The 21,793-nt window shown below is 36.8% G+C and overlaps 1 protein-coding gene across 1 annotated transcript in view; it reads left to right on the plus strand.

The window, feature by feature from the left end:
• The window catches only part of LOC131852352 (laminin subunit alpha-1), a 239,529-nt gene that overhangs the window by 103,753 nt on the left and 113,983 nt on the right, over positions 1–21,793 (plus strand). The window contains exons 5-17 of the mRNA XM_059203020.1: positions 197–364; positions 712–885; positions 1,258–1,363; positions 2,315–2,523; positions 3,158–3,301; positions 3,959–4,063; positions 4,931–5,093; positions 5,690–5,889; positions 6,518–6,710; positions 8,094–8,182; positions 9,994–10,281; positions 10,818–10,980; positions 11,302–11,463. Of these exons, the coding sequence (XP_059059003.1) occupies positions 197–364; positions 712–885; positions 1,258–1,363; positions 2,315–2,523; positions 3,158–3,301; positions 3,959–4,063; positions 4,931–5,093; positions 5,690–5,889; positions 6,518–6,710; positions 8,094–8,182; positions 9,994–10,281; positions 10,818–10,980; positions 11,302–11,463 (2,164 nt within the window). The remainder of the gene's footprint in view (positions 1–196; positions 365–711; positions 886–1,257; positions 1,364–2,314; positions 2,524–3,157; positions 3,302–3,958; positions 4,064–4,930; positions 5,094–5,689; positions 5,890–6,517; positions 6,711–8,093; positions 8,183–9,993; positions 10,282–10,817; positions 10,981–11,301; positions 11,464–21,793) is intronic.

Genomic DNA, 21,793 nt, shown 5'->3' on the forward strand with positions numbered 1-21,793 from the left:
GCGACGTAAATAAAACAAGAACTATACACCGATAGCTTATAAATTATAGATTATGCGGAAATAAGCGCCTCAGATCAATAATAAAACATATTTTTACGAAATCGATAATTCTGCCAAAAGAAACAAATCGATTAATTAATAATCGATTATAAAGAAAGTCACATCCCTAATTAATGTTGAATCGTTGCAATTACAGATGCACGTGGGCGTGGGCGAGGGTGTGTGGGCGCGGCGCGTGCGCGTGTCATTTCGCGGCTCACATCCGGGTCCGGCGCTCCGCCGGTACTACACCGTGCGCGCGCTCACGCTTGCCGCACGTTGTCTCTGTCACGGACACGCAGCGCACTGTCATATCGATTCACAGGCAAGTGATAACACGTCACTTCTGTGGTGTGCGTAAAATGCATAACAATTTAATTAATAGTTTCCGCTTTTGACGCTAGTTAGCGTAAGATGTTATGTTCAGTTCTGTTCTGTTCTGTTCTGTTCTGTTCTGTTCAGTTCTGTTCAGTTCTGCTCAGACATGTTCAGTACTGTTCGGTTCTGTTAATTTATGTCCAGATTAGTTCTTTTCAGATCTATGCCGTTCTGAAAAGAATACACTAACCATCTATACCAATATTGCTTTTTATTTCGTGAATCAAATTTTAGTATAGCATTGATCTAGTGTTATAAACACGTAGCTGTTCTTAACCGTTTAATATTTAACAGGGTACTAAGTGTTCATGCGAGCACGACACCTGTGGGGCACATTGTGAGCGATGCTGTTCCGGCAGCGTGTGGTCTGCTGGTGTGCCGTGTCCTCAGCAACCGGACTGCTCTTGTGGAGACCGCGGTGCATGTACCTACGACGACACTGGTGCTATTATATGCCTAAACTGTACGGTTAGTATTTGGCCAACATTTATTTGTGACACTAGAAATGATTTACCGAATAAGTATAGTAAGGCTCTATATACGTCTAGAATGGAACTTTTTTTAATTTTAATGGATAAAAATGGAATGCAACAGTGCAGCTTGCCTCCAGCAAGGTGGACCGACGATCTGGTTAAGATCGCTCCAAGGCATTGGATGCAAGCAGCGCAGGACCGATCGTCGTGGAGATCTTTCTTTGGGGGAGGCCTTTGTTCAGCAGTGGACGTTCCGGGCTGAAATGATGATGATGATGAAGTAGAAAGAGATTTATCCGTTTAAGTTTTACTTCTTCCATTCCTTTTTTTCTTTTCTTTTAATGTATAACGAATTAAATAATTCCAGGAAAATCGAGCAGGTCCATTGTGTGACCGGTGTCTCATTGGACACTACAATGTTCTACCAGACGGACCGTGCATGCCCTGCGAATGTGATCCTGAAGGTTCAGAAGGTATTTGAATGATTTTCTAAACTAATATTATAATTAGGAAACATTTGTATACTCGTACTTGCTTTTTTGTACGCACAACCACATTGTGGAGTGCCGAAATTAATGGGTTTAGCCCCGAGAAGACTAACCCAGCAGAATTTAATGTTTGAAAATTTCATCAAGCGTTGGGGGGGGGGGGGGGGGGGGGGGGGATGAAATTCTCAAACGGTTAGGGTCTCAAAGGGTTGAGTTTAAAGAAAATCAGTAAATAATTTTTAAATTTATATTATTTAGTTTTCGAACAGCATCTAATTTGTCAGTTTTTTTTAATAAAAGTTCTAATTTGAAAAATTTAAGTTTGTTAATTCTTGAAAATTAATACTGATTTGTATATCTTGCTCAGACTTGCTCTCTCGTGCAGAACATGCGCTTGCATGAATGTCTGAGGCATTTTTATCTTTTATAAAAAATAAGGTAAAATTATTGCACTCCGTACGGTTGCGAGCAAGGTTCCGAGCAATCCGGAAGGGTTGGCAACTCTGTGTATTGCTGAAATCTTCAACATCTCATCACATCAATTGAACAATTCACACTACGTCATTTAGCTCCAAGTTTATCAGAGCTTGTGTTATGGGTTCAAGACAGCTGATAAAAATACTTAGATTTTTTTTCAATACATATATAATATATATAGCACATTGTGTATGTGTATCGATAATCATACTCATGAATACAAATGTTTGTACCGTACAAGGAATTGTTCCTTGTACGGTACAAACATTTGTATTCAGGGTTGTCTCTGTGACCACCAGAAGCACCGGAAGTAAAGCGGTGAGCCAAACTGCTACTCAGTGCTTACCTTGGAACTATATGGCGTAATGTGAATTGTCCAAGGGTATTATTAATTTATTACATCGCTACAGTGTTAAGGCGATACCCATCGCTACAAATATATTCATTACACTGTTGCAGGCACTTGTAAATGGGATAGAAAGCATCACAGAGTGATGTGTGATTGCCGGCCAGGCATCGCCGGGGCGCACTGCGATGCTTGTAAAGACAAAACAGCTACTTTCCCCGCCTGTTTACCACCAACGACTCCTGCTGTACCGGACTGCAAATGTGACCCTAGGGGTATAGTGGACCCCATGAGGATCTGTGACGAAGTTTGTGAATGCAAGGTAAGGCTTATTTACGAATTATTGCTTAGTACGTGAGTTAATGTTAGTTGGTAGTTTATATTCACACATTTATATCTATGTAAAACTATGTTCTCGTCCCGGCTTCGCCCGGGTGTACATGTATTATATATATAAACCTTCCTCTAGAAACACTCTACCTATTAAAAGAAACCGCTTTAAAATCCGTTGCGTAGTTTTAAAGATTTAACCATACATAGAGACAGACAGCGACAGCGACTTTATTTTATACTATGTAATGATGATACAGTTTTTATAGATGCTTTATTGCTGGTTCTGTATTAAAAAAAAATGTGTAACATTTATTTAAAAGAGCACGCAAGTTTCCTGCTCATTTTTCTTATGATGAGTCTGCGTGCCGTATGAGTGATAGAATAAAAAAATTACTATTCAAAAGTGTTTATATTTAGTTTATTTGAATGAAGATTATTTCTATCACTAGTATGTAATTAATAATAATATCTCAGAACAATTCACACAGCGACATCTAGTCCCAAGCTAACCAAACCTTGTGTTATGAGTACTAAACAACAGATATACTAAGATATATATTTTTTAAATATAAGATTACGTTTATTTCTAACTATTCTATTAAAAATTGTTCTGCTTCTTCCAGAAAAATGTTGTAGGAGAGCGATGCGACACGTGCGCGAGTGGCCATTTTGGTTTGAGTGAAGAGCTGGCGGCCGGTTGTCGGCCATGTTACTGTTCTCACATCACTGACTCGTGCGTGACAGCAGATCACGTCCAACAGCCACCGGTACACTACACCTACTTCTTTTATTTTCATTTATTTATTGACTAGTTGTTTCCGCGACTTCGTCCGCATGGAATTTAACTTTATTTGTTTTAAATAAAAGATTTTTTCTAAAATAGAAGTAGCCTAAGTTACTCCTTATTACATTAGATATCTGTCAAGCCATTCCAGAGATGTGCCGGAACAAACAAACCGACAGACAGACAGACAGACAGAAATTGTAATCTGGAGACATTATGAAATGTAGTGTATAATAACCTCTGGACAATTCACACAGCGCCATCTAGACCCAAGCTAAGTAGAGCTTGTGTTATGGAATAACAGATAGAAATAGTTTTTTTTATATATACATAATAATAATACTAACATCAGGACATTTCACACAGCACCATCTAGTTCCAAGCTAAGCAAAGCTTGTGTTATGGGTGCTAGACTACTGATGTAAATATTTAGATACATTTTTTTGTAAATACATACATAATATTATACATATAAAACACTCAGACCGATACAAACATACTCATGAATACAATGTGTTTGTACTGTGCGAGGGATCGAACTCGCGACCATCAATATTAAAGCGGTGCCCTAAACCGCTAGACAACGGGAGCCGTAGAATTATTAGCATTCTTGTTTGACAATACAGTTGTTTATGCACAGGTGGTGTTACCTCTAGAAGATGCGTGGTTGATAAGCGACGTAGAAGGTAACCAGACACTACAAGCATCCATCGAGCAAGGCAAACCCTATTTAATTAGCTACGAGGTGAGCACTAATTTCGCTGCAGAACTTAAATTAAAATATTATAAACAAATAAATTTTCATTTTATAAACATTTGGGTTTCAACCCTACAGTCCAGCCGGCCTCGGAATTTGCGTTTCTGACAGATCGGGATCGAATGGGCGATGTAACTTTGAACTGACGTACAAGTCAATCGAGAATTTTATATATATTGCTAGCAATGTACCATATCAGGTTGACCTTCACGCGATTCCTTCTGGAAATCATCGTGATAAGTTCTCATCGCGATAAGTTCTTGGTGAATTTGTCACGATGGATTAACTGGCCTGACCTCATGCTCATCTTATCATCCTCCACTGGTGCCCTGCCAGCGTAAACCGTTAGCGCAGGCGTGTGCACCATTCCATTATTATCCATAAAAAAAAAGTCCTCATTACTGGGAGGAAGAGCGGATTGTTAGTAATATGGTCTGACATCTTATCATCCTCCACTGGTGCCCCGCCAGCGTAAACCGTTAGCGCAGGCGGGTGCACCATTCCATTATTATCCATAAAAAAAGTCCTCGTTACTGGGAGGAAAAGCGGATTGTGAGTAATATGGTCTGACAATCTTATTGCTAGCAATGTACCATATCAGGTTGACCTTCACGCGATTCCTCCTGGAAATCATCGTGATAAGTTCTTGGTGAATTTGTCACGATGGATTAACTGGCCTGACCTCATGCTCATCTTATCATCCTCTACTGGTGCCCCGCCAGCGTAAACCGTTAGCGCTGGTGCACCATTCCATTGTCCTCCATAAAAAAAGTCCTAACAGTTCTCTTCTCCCAGGCGTCTATGTATACGGGTTATTGCAACGTGTGTCTTCAAATTTACCTTTCAATTCTCCAGGTTGAAGGATGGGAGTCTTTCTATTGGTCTACCAACTCCTGGAACGGAGAACAACTGTCGATGTACGGAGGTGAGATCCACGCCACACTCAACTGGGGCATAGTTAGAGGAGATACAGGAGGGAATCCTACTGTTGGACCTGATGTTATATTGGTTGGTGCTGGTGAGTTGTCTTGTACTTTTTCCCGTCCATTTTGTAAATAAAACGTGGTAATATCCCATTGTTTTCTTAATTTTACGTATAAAAAATGGCAAAGCCAATTTAAAAATAATAATTAGTATGGGACTTTTAATTTCGTAATTGCGTAAAACCATGTGGATTAAGACGAAGAACGAAAGGGTTTCTTTGTTCCAGATCCATGATCTTTTTGATGTTTAGGCTTCACTGATCATTAGTCATCGTACATTTAATCTTTAATTTTTTCAACAGACAGTCATTATTAGGTTTATATTGTAGGGCGAGATGTATATAATATGATGTATATAATATCCATAGTTATCTGAAATCTTATCATAATCTTACTAATATTATAAACCCGACAGTTTGTGAGTATGGATGGATGTTTGTTACTTTTCACGCAAAAACTACAGAACAGATTTTGATGAAACTTTACAATAATACAGTTTATACCTACATTAGACTAACATTATATATAATTTTCACGCAGGTTCGGGCAAGTTAGTAAATAAATGAAATATAATTATAGAAATGTTCAGAGAAATTCGTTTTTACTGGTAATGAACGTGGCTTACTTTCAGATGGTACAAAGTTAGCATCGTCGAATACGAGCTATGAGACTGCTGGTCAGCTGGAGATATCAGTGCCGCTGGAAGAGGATGCATGGTACGTGTTGGGTGAGGAAGAAAGATGGGGCGCGACACGGGTTCAACTCATGGACGTTCTGCGTGACGTCGACCATCTCTTGCTGCGTGCACATTTACATCTCGATCAGGATGAGGTTTGTATTAGAAGTTTCTTTATCTTAGTCTTAGCATAAAGATCATGAAGGGATGACAACACGTTGATTTCATCTCATGAGCCTGACAGGCCCCTACTGGCAACGGTGCAATATTTCTCATAATATAGTTCGAGTATAGTCGTGTCTGGTCGCCGAAAAGTCAACATTAGGCTTCCAAACTATATCTGGACCTTATTCAATGCCTGATTATACCTCTTTTAGAAGCAAAAGACGTGTCGCAATATGGGCGTAGATTCAATAACGATCGGAATTTGATCACCATTAGAGGAAGTCGTAACGGTAATCCAGTTTTTGCACTGAATGTTTGTGATGACATGTGTGAGACATGCTTATTATAGCGGAATAAAACAAAGTAATATAATTCTATTAATTAATTGAGACAACTGATATAAACACATTGATACATTTTGTTTGTAAATACATACATAGAAAATACCCAAACCGATACAAACAATCATACACATGAATACAATTGTTTGCACCGTACGAGGAATCCTACCGTCGACCATTAGAAGTGGTGTGCTTAAAATTGGTGTGCGAAATCGCCAGCCCCGAGGCCTTCAAATAGAGCGTAGGCAAGTGAATGCTGACAATGTTCGTGATACAGGTGCGACTGGAGAGCGTGGGTATGAGGCCGCCAGTTTACCCGAGCGAGACGTGCGCGTGCCCGAATGGATACGCGGGCGCGCACTGCTCGCGCTGCGCGTGGGGTCACGCGCGGATATTGCACGCGCGCGCAGCTACGCCGCGCTTCGAGTGCCTGCCTTGCGCGTGCAACTCGCATGCCATCTGCGATGCAGGTACTGCTCTTTTTTTGTACCCAGGCTGACGCTGGTGCGGTGGCAGTGTAACAGCGCCTGTCGGCAGTAGTACGCGCGACCGCTCTCATCCACCGCTGTTTGCTTCACGTAACACTCGCAGTATTTTCTTCCAGCAAGATATGCCGCTGGGCGAAACTAAATTGGCTCGCGGTGTGAATTTCGGCATTCCCAATTACCATGTCTAATGGAGGGACCAAGTCTCCTCACGCGGTATGCCCTACAGAGGTATGGTAGTGATAGTGCGAGGGGCTCCACTCAGAATTCATGAGTGCCAAACCCCACACTCAAGGGGGTGGTAGACGTGTGAGGACAGCTACTGCTCTTTAGGGTCCCGGTTTCTCGTAGATCCGCTCGATCATTACTAAAGTCCCATTCTTATGTATTGCTAGATTTGATATCTGCATTTGATTATGATGCTATCGCGAAGCGCAATTGCATTGGAAGATTGTACTCTGATTGTACAGGTTAATCAACATAAAGGCGTTTTCTCATTCGTAGTAATACACATATATATGTAGATACTTATTATTGCACATATTAAATGTTGGAATCGCCTTCAAGTAATGGTATTTCCCAACCGTTACGATATTGAAACCTTCAAGAAAAGAGCTTTTTCCTTAATGGCGACAACGCACTTGCAATTCCCTTGGTGTTGCCAGTGTTTATGGGCGGTGGTAATCTTTTAACTTCAGGTGACCCGCAAGAAAGAAAATAATCATTAATTTCTTCAACTCCAATAGTAAATACAACAAATGAGAACAACTTACTCGTTATTCAAAAATATAATAAAAATCAAAATGGAGTGCGATTCACGTGTTGTATATTAGCACAGCCTGGCTTATTCCTATTTTAGTGACTGCTGTGTATATACCATATAAATTGATTTTCCTGTACCCAATGCAACGGTAGTAAAATACTCTAACAGTGCAAAATGCCTTCATTACATAGTATAAAACAAAGTCGCTGTCGCTGTCTGTCCCTATGTATGCTTAAATCTTTAAAACTACGCAATGGATTTTGATATTTTTTTTATAGGGGCTGTTCAAGTATTTTTTGTCAGCAAAAGTAAGCAAAGCTCTTACCCCCTCGCCCTATGCTTACGTTAACATTTTTCTATTAATGTATTGTTTTTTTAACAAAGGCCATTTTATATATATAATAGATGTCATCCAAAATAAGCAAAGAAAAGACCCCTCGCCCCCCTATAGTGCTTACGTAATACTTGAACGGCCCCATAGATAGAGTGATTCTAGAGGAAGGTTTATATATATAATAGATACGCCCGGGCGAAACCGGGGCAAGTAGCTAGTAGTATATAAATATTACTCTTTTGCAATGCATTAACTGTTGTAAACTTTACAGTGGAAGGCCCATGCGGACCGTGCCAGCACAATACGACTGGACCGCACTGCGAGCGATGTCTGCCGGGACACTACGGAAACCCTGTACAGGTGTGTAACTTATTTATTAGCATACAAAACAGATTACAATTATACCAAACATACCTTATAGTCCAGGGAAATTATTCACATATTACTGGACCGATTATGAAAAATCACTTACAGAAATATATATATACTAGCGGACTCTTTAATTTTTTAGTTTATTTAATACTTATTCTGCTATTCAGGGCGCCGGGATTTGTAGTAATATTTATATATTATATATATATATATATTGAAATGTACATGTCTCATTGATGTGCATATATATATATATAATATAATATATATGCACATCAATGAGACATGTACATTTCAAGTGACATTTTATCACTGACCACCTGTTTTTGACTAATATTGCCACATGCCTTCCCGGAACCTCTCTACTTACACTTGAACTTTATGGTATGGTATTAAAGTTCAAATTGACTTTTAAGTATCATTAAGAATCGTTTGTATGGGATTACAGAAAAGCATTGTTTTTAGGCATTTTTAGGTAATTTTTAAAATTTTTCTCTCCGTAAGAACCATCCTCGTACCGCAAGGAATATTCTAAAAAAAGAATTATAGAAATCGGTTCAGTAGTTCTCGAGATTAGCGCTTACCAACACATTTAGCGATTCATTTTTATATTATAGATATAATCAAAAAGTAATAAACTGTATTCAACGCAAGCAGCGCCGTAGAATGCAACTAGTATCAAAACAACAGTAAATAAATTTTATACTTTCATAAAACGCAATTAGGTTATGTAAATACTAGTAATAAATTTTATTAAATTAATTTATACGAGAAAAAAAATAAAGAAATATTGTTATTATTGTAAACATCAATATATTCATATAACTAGGAGCATATAGTTCGGTACAAAACTGGATTGTAATCCAACACTATGTATGCCTAAAAGCTAAATTATATAGACGCATTCAATATACGCTAGATAGATAGATAAGGTTATAATAATATAATGAAAAGTAAACTAAACAGAAAATAATATGTAACTACGTAATGTAATGAATTATCATGTTAATAGAATTTTATTTATATGAAATAAAAAAAAAAATTGGTACAATATTAAATATAATTTGTCTCTTTACGGTGGAAATTTAATTGTCTCCGGAACTGGACCAGCGTTGAATGGAAAATATCTATATTTGTATTCGAGACAAGAATTTCATTGTATTGGCGATACATTCGAACTATTGGGTTATAATATGAAGTTTTATTTGAGTAAACCTGAAGATAGAAGGTGTTATAATTACGGTTGCGTGATCTAAATATTTACGGTTGCGTGAGTAATATAGACTTATCTTCCGTTACAAACCATTAATAAATAGGCGCATAATTTCTCTGTCTACTATTGATATTACCTTAAATTAGAGTTGTAAATTTTTATTTATTAATAATATGCCTTGCAAGGAGCTAAACCCTAAAGGGCCATGTACATACACCCCATGTACATGGCCCTAGCTAAGCCCTAGCTAAGCCCTAGCTAAGCCCTAAAGGGCCATGTACATGGGGTGTATGTACATGGCCCTTTAGGGTTTAGCTCTATGACCTACTTCGTCGAGAACCAGAGAGCTTGAAATGATACAGTCGAAAGATAGAATAAAAGTGTGTATTTAATTGAAGTATTGTATTTTCTATAAAGTTACATGTGTCATGCGTACACGCGCCGCTGCAGGTAACAACAGCTTGAAGGTCACGACAGCTACGTTGCTAATGTGTTACACGTGCGATAGTTTCAAGGACAAAAGTTGGCACGTGTAGAAAGTACTCGTCTGCTGCAGAGACATATATACTGTTTTATTCTTCTACAGGGCGCGTGCAAGCCGTGTGCCTGTCCGCTGTACATAGCGTCGAACAACTTCAGCCCGAACTGCGCGCTGGCGTCGTCGTCCGGCGACGAGTACGTGTGCACGCAGTGCCCGGACGGGTACGCGGGGGACCACTGCGAGCACTGCGAAGCAGGGTACTGGGGCTCGCCCGGCACCCCGGGGGGCGCGTGCCGGCCCTGTGCGTGTGGGGGCGCGCCCTGCCGCTCCGACACCGGACAGTGTCTGGTGTGCCCGCCGCACGCGGAGGGCGCGCGGTGCGATACCTGCCAGGTATGGACTAGACTCCATTTCTACATATTTTATTACTATTATTTGTCCATGGACTATGCCACTGGCAGTTACTGACTCAGACTTGTGGATTCTATTTTAAAAATTTACAATTTCTTGGCATTACATTAGCTAGACCAATTCAGACCAAAAATGCAAAATATACTTCGTGAACTTCATGTAGCACGCTCACTATTTGAACGATTTGCTCACTTTTGTGACTGCAACTCTGTTTTTTTGGCATCAAAATAGTCGCGCCAGAGAGGACTATTTGGGGTCTCTATTATACATCTTCTCTACAATATATCTATCATAGGCAATAGACACCTATAAAACCTGAGCCCACTATATTAGGTTCAATTCGGACGGATCGTGCTAATGATATCTGCTCGGCTTATCGGTACCAACGGTCCAGACTGATGAGGTAATCGAACAGCGTCGTCGATGCAGATCATCCACCTCATATCAGCAATAAACTGGGTCTTATTGTGCCTATTATTAATGGAAGGTGCATGTGTAATATTTGGATGTTTGTGCAGGAGGGCTACTGGCCGGGCCCTGCGGGTACGGAGATGGCGTGCGTGTCATGCGCGTGCGGCGCGGGCGCACTGGCGGCGGCGTGCGAAGCGCGCAGTGGGCAGTGCGCGTGCCGCCAGGGCTGGTCTGGCCGCGCCTGCGACGAGTGCGCATCCGGACACGGAGGTGAGTGACCAGCATCAATACAAGCGGGCGCTGGCGGCAGTGGCTAGTGCGCGTGCTGCCAGGGCCGGATCCGACTCAAATGTACTACTATACACCAATATGTACTGGAATATATGACTCGCAAGACGTCAGCTGTGTGCGCTAGAGACAGCATAATGCTTCCTTCTCTTTCCCACATAACTACACTTAAATAGATGAGTTCATGAATGCAAACGTCTTTCAGTAGTTTCCCTAAATCCACGATAGCTCATGTATAACAAAAATGTGTCATTATTGATTTCACAGTCCATTTCTGATTTTGTTGTCGATTGTTTTGTTTAGGTATAGAGGCAGGCTGCCCGCCATGTCGCTGCGGCGTGGCGGCTCTGAACGACGCGTGCGACGCTACCAGTGGGGCGTGCACGTGCGCGCCCGGCGCCGCACCGCCATCTTGCGAAGCCTGCCTCCCCGAGTACTATAACCTCAACGTCACCGGCTGCAGTGGTAAGTACGATCCATACTTATGCATTATTGCCGCTAGACAATATATAATAGAATAGAAAATTCTTTAATCAAATAACCTTAAATATGAGCAGGTTTGTAGTTTGTACAGTCATGTTTATTTTTTTTTGTCTACCGCTCCATCGGAAAGTTGTCTTATCACAAGTAGGAAGCGTAAGAGAATTGCGTGTTGCTCTTTTAAATTATTATAAAATAATTCTTGTATCTATATTATTGCATGATTATTTTAGTTCAAATTAATTATTATTGTAACTTTATTGTTTGATGTAATTTTTATTGACTTATTTAACATTTAATACTTTAGGTTTACCAAACTGTAATCGTCAATGAAATTAATTAAGGTAACAACAGAATAATATAGACTTATAATATATTACGACCCATACGTCAATTTGAATTTTGAAAACAGATCAATCCTAGTTCATATCCCCTGGCATTGACATTATTTGATAAGGTTGATTGGAGTACGCGAGAGGTTTGACGTTAAATAATTTCAAAAAAGAGCCATAGCTACCTTCCTAAAAAGCCGGCAACCGGCTCCGGAGAAATTCCTCTGGTATTGCAGGTGTCGCAGGTGGTAAACACTTACCATCAGGTAAGCCGCATGTTCATTTATTGTTTATAAATGCTATAAAATTAATTACGTTTCCTTTATTATCAATTTTTATTTTATCGAGTATCTATTCAATGGATAAAAGGGCACAGTGGATCACATGGTAAATATGCCGACGAGCTAGCAAGGAGAGGATCAGGTATGGCGGTAGCAGTCCCTCTGCCGCTTCTACCACTTCCCTTCTCGCAGATTCGAACATGGATACGCCAGAGACCCACAAAAATACAAAACCAAAGATGGACCCAAGCCACTAATAGTAAACAATCGAAGGTTGCAATTCCAATAACAAACCCACAAATTCCAAAAAAACATTTATATACAATGGTTGGCAACATGGCTGACACTCAGCATTTTCCCTCCAATTATTTTTTTTTGTTCTGGTTATCGGAAAGGCAAAGGGAACTGCGCTCATACAGCCATGTCTTCATATTTTTTATTTTCTTGATATTCTTATGTATAGTCGTAGAGTGCAAAAAATGATCTTGAATTTCTTAATATTTCCTGGAGACTACTAAGACTAAGAGCATATCTCCTCTTCGCTATGATAGATTTCAAGAAGTCTTCCGGAGAGAAGAAAGCGTACAGAAAAAGTTTCACACTTAAAAAATATGTGTTCCAGTGATTGAGAATTTCCTGTGGGTACAAGTAGGAGAAGAAATCATTGTAAATCTCTGCAAAAGTTCATTAAATAAGCCATGTCCAATCCTCAGTCTACAGATAACCTTATCTGTGTATGTGTAAAGTGTTTGTGTATAATTTTCCTTTCATCCCTCCAATGATTCAGTTGAGAATGGCAAATTTAAAATTCGAGTGTGGTGTGTTATTTTTTTTAAAGTTACATAGTACAACTAGCTGTCCCGGCAAACGTTGTTTTGCCATATAAATTAATAACGCTATAAAAAAATAGGGGTTGATGATAGAAGGGTGAAAATTTAGGATAGTATGTATTTTTGTATGTTGTATCATAAAAAAATAGAAACTAAAAATTTTGTCTAAAAAAATAAAAAATAAAAATTTTGGGGTGGACTACCCCTAACATTTAGGGGGATGAAAAATAGATGTTGGCCGATTCTCAGACCTACTCAATACGCTCACAAAATTTCATGAGAATCGGTCAAGCCGTTTCGGAGGGGTATGGGAACGAAAACTGTGACACGAGAATTTTATATATAAGATGGAGCAAAGAGGTTGCATACATTTATAAATAAAAATACCTAACGCAGTAATTAAAAAGGAAATCTGACAACATACCGCGATGTAATTTCTGTTAACGCCATCTAGTGGCACGAAGGAAACTAAATTACTTACTACAGTTTATCGTACACGCCACGTTCTTTACTCAACTGCGCTCTACAATTTGCGTAATGTGTGATGAGTGAATGAGAGTTCATTTGCAAAAGACTTAATATGTGGATACAAGCAATGGACCCACCGCAGACACACCGCCTGCGGCGCTATTGCATCCTATCATATACATTGCTGTCTCAGTATTATCTCTCCTTTTAAATTATAGGATAAACCACGTATTGGTGCCTCAAATATTCGTATGTTGACGTGGACCACTTGGAGGGATAATGACGTCATGCCGAGATTGTTTAGAATAACTGCACTGGGAGTAGGGTTGCCAGATGGCCGGGAAATCCGGGATTGTAATCCGGGATTCTAATTTTTCTTTTTTTCTATTTATCTCTGAAACCTTCCAATATTTATTTATTTTATTTATTTATAAATAATGTACAAATATAAAACAAAAAAAGGTGCATGTGGCGGACTTAACACCATAAGGCATTTTCTCCCAGTCGACCATAGGGAAAACAGAGATTAGTGGGCGGTGCATTTAAGTAAATAATAACATGAAATAAATAATAAAAGGAAGTAGGTACAATTATAATAAAATTCTATGAATTTTAATTTATAATTTTAATATTGAAATATATATATCCAACTACATACATACTTAAATAAGAATATATATATATATATATATAAATAGATAGATAGATAGATAAAAATCTTTATTCGTATCCCGATAACAAAGAGAGTACAAATAAAATTCAAATAACACATAAGAATAGTAAATAATTATAAAAAACAACACATAATACTTTAACTTCCACATAAAAAAAACATTAAAATATATATTAGGTGCCACAGGGATACGAAAGGGTTGAGCTACTCAGTGAACAATTTGCTCAGCGAGCAAAACACTGATTTTCAGTAGCAGCCCAGTGGTGGTGCGATCGCGTGCAGCGACATATTCACTCAACAATATTAATGTTACCAAAATTTAATTAAACTCATTATTAATAAAAATAATAGAAGAAAGAAATAATAAAATAAATAAATCAAAATATATATCAATATAATTTCAAATAGAAATAACTGTTGACGCAGAGCATCACCTAAGCGACCAAAGGCTAAATACATTTAAATATGTTCTATATAGATATGTGTATTTATTCGTTTAATAATTATAATGTTTTGTGTGTGCCATGCCATCTACCTCTTCTATGTACGTCAGTCCTATTGCTTGTTAGCAGGATGTCTGTAAGAAATTGCTTATGCAATAAGACCGTCTTTTGCAATTATTTTTTTTATTTACTGACTTTCTTATTGTATTCTATGTGTACAATAAAGAGTTTATTATTATTATTATTGTCCCGAATTCTGAATATCTACTAGTTTTGTAACAAAATCAATATATGACAACAAATTTAGATTCAGTTAGAATAAGAATGTGCTCAGTTTTATTAATATTTTCAGTTTATTAAGATTTAATCTATACATATAAATAAAATTGTAGTGTCTGTTTGTAATATTGAAATAACCGTTTTTTACTACATGCATATGAATATAAATACGGTACATACACCAAAATAACAGTTTTTACAATTTTTGTCTGTCTGTCTGTTTGTTCCGGCTAATCTCTAAAATGGCTGGACCGATTTTGACGGGACTTTTACTGGCAGCTGATGTAATAAGGAGTAACTTAGGCTACCTTTATTTTAGAAAAATAAAGTTAAATTCCACGCGGACGAAGTCGCGTGTACAACTAGCTTACAATATAGTTCATATTTCTACCAAACTTAAATTTAAATCTAATTTATTGTAACTTTAAATTTATTGATAAGCTAAGTGTTTAATTCTATTCAAATTTAATGTGTTCATTTACTACCAAAATTTTAAGTCTAAACTACATCTTAAATGATGATGATGATAACATCTCAGCATCAATCATCTCAGCGCGGAAGACGTCGACTGTTGAACGAAGGCCTCCCCTAAAAATCTCCCCTTTTAAATTTATAACTGGCGTTAATTACTATATAAAATAAATATAAATACTATCTACTATCTAAATTCGTAAATTTGTTTTTTTATTTATTTTATTTGTCTCTCGTTTCTTACCTTATATTTTTCTTTTTATTCTCTGTGGTGTAACTGTCAGATTGTTTGATATGTATTCATATAGTTGTGTATGTATTGTGTATGAGTATGTATTTGTATAACATATTATATATTCTTTCTTTGTTTGTATATTTTTATATTTATGTATTATTGTAAATGTAATAGTATAAATATTATTATATCATTTTTTATGTCTTGATTTTTTTTTTTTTTTTGTTATGATTATTTTTGCACCGCCAACAATTTTTCTCTGTACTGCCTATGGTTGACTGGTAGAAAATACCGCATGGTGTTAAGTCCGCCAAATGTACTGTTACTTTTGTACTGTGTGCATAAAAGTTATATAAATATAAATAAATACTTTCAAAATAAAAATAAAACAAAATACTTTTTACTATAGCAATAACCCGACAGCGTTGTCTTAGAACTGTCCCGGATTTGATAAGTTTCTGGCAACCCTAACTGGGAGGTAGCAATTTTATGAAATTATGCAAAATTGCATAATACGCTTGCTTTTATAGTATCGTCCCTTCGCTTGCAATTACGGTATATTTTGATGTATTGGTTCATGAATTCCGGCCTTCAATCATGCGCAGGCGACGTCCATGTTATTTATGATGCCATTTTAATTATCTGATAGTTAATCTATGAGATAATAAACTTCATTATCTGTGTCTATTCTAATAATAGATATTGTCTGTGATTTCGCTTATCTATATTGGTTATGTATATTTTACTTGTTAGTTATAAATTTTATTAATATTATAAACCCGAAAGTTTGGAAGGATGTTTGTTAATCTTACACGCAAAAACTACTGAACGGATTTTTATGAAACTTCAGTGTAATATAGATATATCAGATTAACGTATAGGTTGTAAGTTTAACTCGTGAAACCATGGGCACAGCTAGTAATAAAATAAATAAATAACCCCGGACAATTAACACAGCGCCATCTATACCTACGGTAAGCAGATCTTGTGTTATGGGTAGTAGACAACTGCTATAAATGCTTAGATTTTTTTTCTTAATACATACATAATATACATAGAAAATCACACAGAACGATATAAACAATCATACTCATGTTTACAAATATTTGCACCGTGCGAGGAATCGAACACGCGACCATCGGAAGTAAAGCGGTGTGCTAAACCACTGGACCACTGACGCCATCATTATAGTTAGTTAATTAGTTATATAAAATAATAGTACAAAGTCTATAACAGTTTCATGAAAATTTGTACCTTGACGTTTGGTTTTTAGATTAGATTAAATATAACCAAATAATTGTAATTATTAAAGTTACAATTTAATTAATAATTAATAAAACTTAATTAATTTCTTCTTGCAATAGTCATTTTTTAATCTACCGCTTATTCGGAAGGTGTCTCATCACAAGAAGAACGATCAAGAAACTTACGTTAACTTACTTAAACTGTTCTTTTAAAAGAACGTTGTAGCTGAAAGTAGAATTTGACATATCCTAAGAGTCTGTAATAGACCTACAAGAATACAGATATTTTGATTTGATTGATTGATTACATCAGATATAGTGATAAGATATTAAATTCAAAAATCATTTATTCATGTAGGACATTTTAGCCGCTTATGAACGTCAAGTTTTTACATTCTATTTTTTTCCCTACCGTCCAGCTCGGTATATAGATTCAATTGAGAAGAACTGGCAAGAAACTCAATTGAATTACTTTTTTTTTAAGCCAGTTTATTTACAATGCATATGTATTTATATAGGTGTCTATGTCTAATATTAAATGAAAATCCCGTACATGAAAACTATTGCCATGCACGCTCGTCATTCAAGTAATCGTTTAGTGAGTAATAGGCCTTGCTCAGTAAATATGATTTAACAGATATTTTGAATTTATTTAAGGGTAATTCCAATATATGCTTTGGTATCTTATTGTAAATTTTTATACCTATTCCCATAAAAGACCTATTGACTTTTTCTAAACGATACTTGGAGACAGCAAGTTTGTCTTTAAATCTAGTATTAATATTATTAAAGAGCTACCGATATTTCTATGGAGTTACAAACGAACTAGTCACAGGTCGCCTATAGACCGTTATAGAAATAGAAATAATATTTATTCAAATAAACTCATTACAAGCACTTTTGAATAGTCATATTTTGATTCTACCACTCATTCGGAACGCAGATTCATCACAAGAAGAATGAGCAAGAAACTCATGTATTGCTCTTTTGTATAAATTTTTATATATAAACTACCTACTCGCCCCGGCTTCGCACGGGTGTACATGTATTATATACATAAATCTTCCTCTTGAATCACTCAAGCCGCTTCAAAATCCGCTGCGTAGTTTAAAGATTTAAGCATACATAGGGATGGACAGACAGCGACAGCGACTTTGTTTTATACTATGTAATGATAATTAAACAATAACAAGTAAGAGGCATGCGATAATCAACATAGAAACCGCTACGCACTCATTCTTAGTGCAACATATAATATTGTACATAATGTGCATACAATATCGGATGCAAGTAACTTTCGTTGGGTAACTGTACCAATAAATACTGAAATGCGTCGATATAAATATACGCCCTATAAATAAACCATACACATAGGGTCATCGGTAGTGCCGAAGTTTAACTGTAATATAGCAAAATATAAGATTTTTCACCCATATTAAGACACGTGTTTCGCTTCTAAACCACGCATCATTATAGATAGTCGCAGGTTCGTTTCCTTCCACGGTACACATTTTGTTAATTTTAAACTTTCGTGTTTAATATACAACCTAGTGCAACCTAGTCGAAACGAGAGAGGTAAATACCTTTATTTGCCATAAAATTATTCGTGTTAAGACCTGGTTAATAATTTAAATAACAAACATTTTGTGTTCATGAGTATGGTTGTTTGTATTGGTCTGGATGTTCTCTATATGTATATAAAGTATGTATTGTACAAAAAAGTATATATATGTACATTATACCAGTTGTAGTAGTTGTAGTAACCATAACACAAGCTCTGGTTAGTTTGGGACTAGTTGGTGTTGATGTTGTATGTTGGCGATGACATATAAATAAATTTGGAGTGTCTGTTTGTAATATTGAAATAACCGTTTTTTACTACATGCATATGAATATAAATACAGTACATATACCAAAAAAATATTTTTTAAAGAAAGGAAGAAAGAAAGAAAGAAAAACATTTATTGCTTACAATTTTTGTCTCTCTGTCTGTCTGTTTGTTCCGGCTAATCTCTGAAATGGCTGGACCAATTTTGACGGGACTTTTATTGGCTAGACATAAAAGTATTATTTCAGAATAACGTTAAATTCCACGCGGACGATGTCACGAATACTAGTATAATATATAATTATTATATTATAGTAGCTATTCCCGCGAATTCGTCTGCTTGAATTTAACTTTATTTCTCTATTTCTAAAATAAAAGTAGCTTATGTTACTCCTTATTACATCGGCTACCTGGCAAAAAAAGTCCCGATAAAATCGGTCCAGTCGTTTCAGAGATTAGCCGGAACAAACAGACAGACAGACAAAAATTGTAAAAAATGTTATTTTGGTGTATGTACCGTATTTATAATCATATGCATGTATTAAAAACGGTTATTTCAATATTACAAATAGACACTCCAATCTTTTATGTATAAAAAAGAACATAATATTTAGTAATTATACAAACTTACAAAATAACATCTAATTCGATAGAGTCTACACATTATAACGGCCGGCAGTGTAATGGATACTGTTTATTGAGTATTGAACGATGTCAAATAAGCAAATATATGCACGGTGGGCGAGCTGTAAAGGCGGATGATGTTTGTATAGACATAAAAACCGAAGAAACTGTTTGAGTCCGTAAATACTTATTACAAATAAGTAATTTATGATTTTCTAGTGTAGGTATTACTAAAATGGATTTAGCACTCCCATCAGATGCTGAAGGAGTGAGAAGTGAGAGAGATCCTTATCCCTTGTGGATCATCATAGGGAGAGATATCCTTATCCCTTGTGGATCATAATAGGAAGAGATATCCTTATCCCTTGTGGATCATAATAGGGAGAGATATCCTTATCCCTTGTGGATCATAATAGGAAGAGATATCCTTATCCCTTGTGGATCATAATAGGGAGAGATATCCTTATCCCTTGTGGATCATAATAGGGAGAGATATCCTTATCCCTTGTGGATCATAATAGGGAGAGATATCCTTATCCCTTGTGGATCATAATAGGGAGAGATATCCTTATTCCTTGTGGATCATAATAGGAAGAGATATCCTTATCCCTTGTGGATCATAATAGGGAGAGATATCCTTATCCCTTGTGGATCATAATAGGGAGAGATATCCTTATCCCTTGTGGATCATAATAGGAAGAGATATCCTTATCCCTTGTGGATCATCAGAGAACGTCGTCCGCGTAGCCCAAGTTACTCCTTATTACATCAGTTACCTGCCAATAAAAGTCCCGTCAAAATCGGACCAGCCATTTCAGAGATTAGCCGGAACAAACAGACAGACAGACAGACAAAAATTGTAAAAAATATTTTTTTGGTGTATACCGTATTTCTATTCATATGCATGTAGTAAAAAATTGTTATTTCAATATTACAAACAGACATTCCAATTTTATTTATATGTATAGATGTATAGATTACCTCGACATATAAGTTTTAAATACCAACCACAGTTTATATATAGCCACAGAGTAAGTTTGCAATGCTTTGGTGTTTTAAACACCGCAATGCGCACACGCATATATCTTCGTGTATCCATCCAGGTGTTTATACTGTATCTACTTTGATGAGATTAGAGACTTACAAGAAGGTATAAAACGTTTGTGGCCAGTATTAATGTTAAAAGATAACATTCGTGTGTTCGTTCTTTGATGATTTTATAATCATTTTCAACAATCTATACTTATAGAAATTATAGTTTTATAAATGTGAAAGTCTGTCTGTCGCATTTATAATACTAGCTACTATCCGAGTGATATTACTTTTTTTTTAAATAAATATTTGTTCGTCCTCCTGAAGTCAGAAGGTTGCGTATTCAAATCACATCAGGGTCCCCAGATATGAGCTGAATAAGGATTATATTTATGTATGTTTTAAATAAAATTGCACAGCAAAACGTTTAATCTAAGAATTTATTTTAAGAGTCAATCGTATTACGATTATTTTCAGTTGATATAAAGATTCACATAATTAATTAATTCATAATTTAAGAGCTTTGCTCTCATTTTGTTTCTGATTTGTTTGAGGTAGCTGTGCCTGTCCATTAACATGATAATAGCTATAATAATAATAACTCTGGACATCTAGTCCCAAGCTAAGCATAGTTAGGACAACTGATACAAATACATAGAAAATACAGACCAATACAAACAAACATACTCATGAATACAAATGTCTGTGCTGTGCGAGGAATCGAACCCACGACCATTGAAAAATAAGGCACTGTACTAAACCGCTAGACCACCGAGGCCGTGCTATCTTGTCCCACATCAATCTCCCGTCCATAAATAGCAGAATCTGTGTACCAACAGCATAGAATGCGTCTCGCTGTCTGCCCAACGCTGAGACTTTATTTGGCTGCTATAGGAGTTAGTTTTAGACTTTTTATATTGTTACAGAAATACACATACAGGGGAATAGCATTAAACTTTCACCGTTATTTATAATCTTAAGTTTAGTTTTTTTTTAGTTTAGTTTTTACTGGTAGACTTGGTCAGTGAATTCCAGTGCAATTTACATCAGCGTCATTCTTACAGTCTTTTTTAACTGTTCTAATTCTGTTGGCCGTAGTCTTCCCAGCTTCTAGGCTTCTAGAACTCACTAGCTTTTATTTATTATACATTCTCGTCAGTGAATTCCAGTGAATTCCAATTTACAACATCGACATTCTTACAGTCTTTTTAACTCTTCTAATGCTGTTGGCCGCAGCCTTCATAGATTCTAGAACTCACTAGCTTCTATTGGTCAGTGAATTCCAGTGCAATTTACAACATCGACAAATGTCGAACAGTCAAATGTTTTTGACTGTTCAGTCTTTTTAACTCTTCTAATGCTGTTAGCTGCAGTCTTGTCTTGGAAGCTTCTAAAACTCACTAGCTTTTATTAGTCATACATTTGTTGGCCGCAGCCTTTACAGTTTCTAGAACGATCCCCTATCGTTCTAGAAAAAGAGTGCAGATGGCACTCCAAATCTGCGGAAGAACTTATAGAGCAGCTGAAGGCTAACTCCTGTCTGACAGATACGACTTCAGTATGAGGACACTGCTA

Source organism: Achroia grisella, unplaced genomic scaffold, assembly GCF_030625045.1.
Source record: "Achroia grisella isolate CSIRO2021 unplaced genomic scaffold, CSIRO_AGI_Agris_v1 utg842, whole genome shotgun sequence".
NCBI classification, from domain to species: Eukaryota; Metazoa; Arthropoda; class Insecta; order Lepidoptera; family Pyralidae; genus Achroia; species Achroia grisella.